This window comes from Malus domestica, chromosome 05 (assembly GCF_042453785.1).
Source record: "Malus domestica chromosome 05, GDT2T_hap1".
In the NCBI taxonomy this organism is placed as follows: Eukaryota; Viridiplantae; Streptophyta; class Magnoliopsida; order Rosales; family Rosaceae; genus Malus; species Malus domestica.
The window spans coordinates 27,885,566-27,888,628 of NC_091665.1; the positions used below are offsets into that span (position 1 = coordinate 27,885,566).

At 35.4% G+C, this 3,063-nt stretch overlaps 1 protein-coding gene across 1 annotated transcript; it reads left to right on the forward strand.

Moving 5' to 3' along the window:
- The first annotated feature begins 2,056 nt into the window (after positions 1 to 2,056).
- On the forward strand, positions 2,057 to 3,063 carry LOC114824882 (uncharacterized). Its single transcript, XM_029102402.2, has 2 exons — positions 2,057 to 2,297; positions 2,407 to 3,063. Exon 2 carries the CDS (start codon positions 2,453 to 2,455, stop codon positions 2,969 to 2,971), a length of 519 nt encoding a protein of 172 aa, XP_028958235.1. The 5' UTR covers positions 2,057 to 2,297; positions 2,407 to 2,452; the 3' UTR covers positions 2,972 to 3,063.

The window sequence follows — 3,063 nt, forward strand, 5'->3', positions numbered from 1 at the left end:
CACAACTTTAAAACCATCCCAAAAGTTACAACAAAAATCCAATAAGAAACCGCAAAATATTGGTTTAATAAAGATTTGGATTCTCCATTCAAGTTCTAACTTTTACAAATGTATTTTTTTTAGTCAATAGCTCTGATTTGGGTTAATAAATACCAAAAAATATGATTCCGCTTTATAGATGCTAAAGTCTCATGATGAAATAAATCAACATGTTATCAATGTGAGGTGGAATACTTTCTAAATTAAAAAAGAAAAATGTTTACATTCCTTCTATAAGCGGACATTCCTTCTATAAGCGCATGAGCTCATTCTCCCACTTACTTATAACTTATAACGTATATTCATCATAAAAGTTTCATAACTAAACCTTTCAATCTTCTAATATTCATTTGAAGATTATCCATATAAAAAGTCATTTGAATCAGATACCGTTTAGTCATCTAAATGTATGAAAAAAAAATCAACGATTCATTATGAATATGCTACTTGTTATCAACACCGTTGATTTATTGATACATTTGGATAACTAAACGATATCTAATTCGAATGATTTTTATAAAGATGATTTTCAAATGAAAATTAAGAGACTAAATGGTTACGATTATGAAACTTCTACGATTAAGATATGTTATTTGCAAGTAGAGAAATAAGTTCATTCCCATAAACAGAATGAAGTATTCGGTGTTCTAAGAAGCAGCGTAGCCAGCCCCTAGGCGATAGGCCGTAAGTTGCCGCTGCGACAATCCCTAATCGGTCTGAAAATTGGAAAGCTTGTTAAGCGGCTCCTTGATTTTAATCCCTAATCCCTGATTTTTTTTATTTTTTTATTTATTATTTATTTTATGCAAACCGACAGCGCATTCGAAGAAGAGGATGGCTTGTCTACATGTTGTCGTTTTGCCAAAAGTTGCCTGTTTCGGTTTTTATTCAAACTTTTTGTTATCACTTTTCGTTTTCTTTTATTTTAATCAGCGAGTGACTTTTCACTTTTATTATTATTATTGTCTATTTGTAAGACACTACTGTCTCTCACCAATAATATCTGCACTTTTTTATTTTGTCTTGGCTATGTCTATCCTATATATTAATAATAGCACACCTTTTATCAATTTTTTTAAGAGTTTTAACAAAAAAAAAATTCCGATACTGTTCATTTTTAACGAAAAACTACATTTATATATTTTCCTGATACCATTCACTATACCTTTAAAAATGACTTTTCATTAAAAGTGAAGGTTTTTTGGACTTTTCATTATTTTATTTTTTTTGTTTTTGAACAAAGACCCTTTATCAATTAAAAGCTAAGGAGAATATAAGTGTAAATAGTTACTTATTTATATGATACATAATAAATTTGCTTAATATGTTTAGTCTGCCAAGTCGCCTAAACGTTAGGTCTTACTTCGCCACTCGACTAGAGCTTAGTGCCTTTTAGAACCATGCAATTGTTATACTTAAAAAAAATCTCTCGATTCAAGGGAAAAGAGATTAGTTTGGCTCATCAATGAACAAGGAGTTTCTCTTTAATTCACCTTGTGGCCAATTTATGGGATTTTATGCTCTTATGAGCAGAACCATTCATGTTATAAAACATTTTGTAAAGGCCATCTCTTAAAAAAAATCAATAAACTATGAGATCGTTTAGTCATCACACTGTATAAAAACATATGAAAGAATCTAGTAAAAGAATTACAAAACCATCTATCCATTAGCTACAATAATTGACTAGACGACTTTATTTTCTATTGATCTTTTTTTTTTCTTTTTTTGGTTGACAACGGGGCTTAATGCCGAAAGAATATGAAGATTAGATAAGAATATAACGAGGTCACGAGACCCAAACTATATTTGCAATTAGTAACAGATGACAAGGAGGTGCTTGCTCAAAAAATACTGAACTCAAACTACATGACAAACACAAACGAGCCAAATCATCAGCAACAAAATTCTTTTCACGATAGATATAACGAACTTCTATTGATCTTTTAATTTTTGCAAAGTTATTTATAATACGAACAATTTCAATAAACTAAAGGTAATCGATCACAAAGTATCTTTAAAAATAAAATAAAAAAAAACCTCCTCAATCTATTTAAGGAGCCAACCTCGCTCAAGAGAAAATCCAAAATCCAAACTCCAATAACAAAAAGCAAAAGCTTCTTCCCTTGTTCCGCCTTGCCCTTCCCTCTCCTTTCCTTCCATCTTCTCAAGAAACAAACAGAAACCACTACAAGCAACAACTTTAGCAAGAAAATAAAGAAATACATAAACCCAATAAGCACCATTACAATCTCGAAGTACGACATACAACCTCTCTCTCTCTCTGTCTCAAGATTTCAGCTTCAGAATTTGACATCTGAAAGTGAAAAGTTAATCTTTTTGTGTTTTTTTTTTCTTGATTCCCAGATCCGACTACGCAAAAGAGCGCAACACCCAAGACGGCCGGAGAGCGATGTTGTCATCGTCGACAACAAGCGTTCACGTCATGGCCCTGGACGGCCTGGTCAACGTGAACTCACTCTTCACCATCGCCGTCTTCGTGGGGCTTTCTCTGGCGACTCCGGGACAGAGGAGCCTCGAGAACCGGACATCCTGCGACGCCGGGATCGACGTGGCGAAGGAGCTGCTGGTGTTCGAGGTTGTCTCCTTCAGCTTCTTCCTGTTCTCATCGCTGGTGGCGCAGGGACTGAAGCTGGCGATCAACCTGCTCAACAGCAAGGATGTCAAGGAGGCGTTGCATACCAACATCAATATGAAGGTGTTGAGATTCGGGATGTTGGGGTCGGCTTTCGGGTCGGTCATGGGTTGCGTGTTTCTGGTGCTGTCGATGGTGAATGTGATTCAGATCAGGCTGGGGATGCTTTCGTGTGGCAGCAAATCCGCCGTCCATGCTGTGGCGCCGCTTGTTGTTTTGGTCACGACGGCTCTTTTGGTTTATATTTCTACTGCTGTTTATGCTTTTCTTCACTAGCTGCTGAATGCATATTTATGCAAGTCTCTTGTACGATATCATGAAAGTGTAAGATAGACCCTTAAGCAATATAAGAGCAATTCCACCCCTAA

Bases quoted from the DNA above. Each gene is read 5' to 3' on its own strand.
- LOC114824882 (XM_029102402.2), top strand. From the start codon at position 2,453: ATGTTGTCATCGTCGACAACAAGCGTTCACGTCATGGCCCTGGACGGC.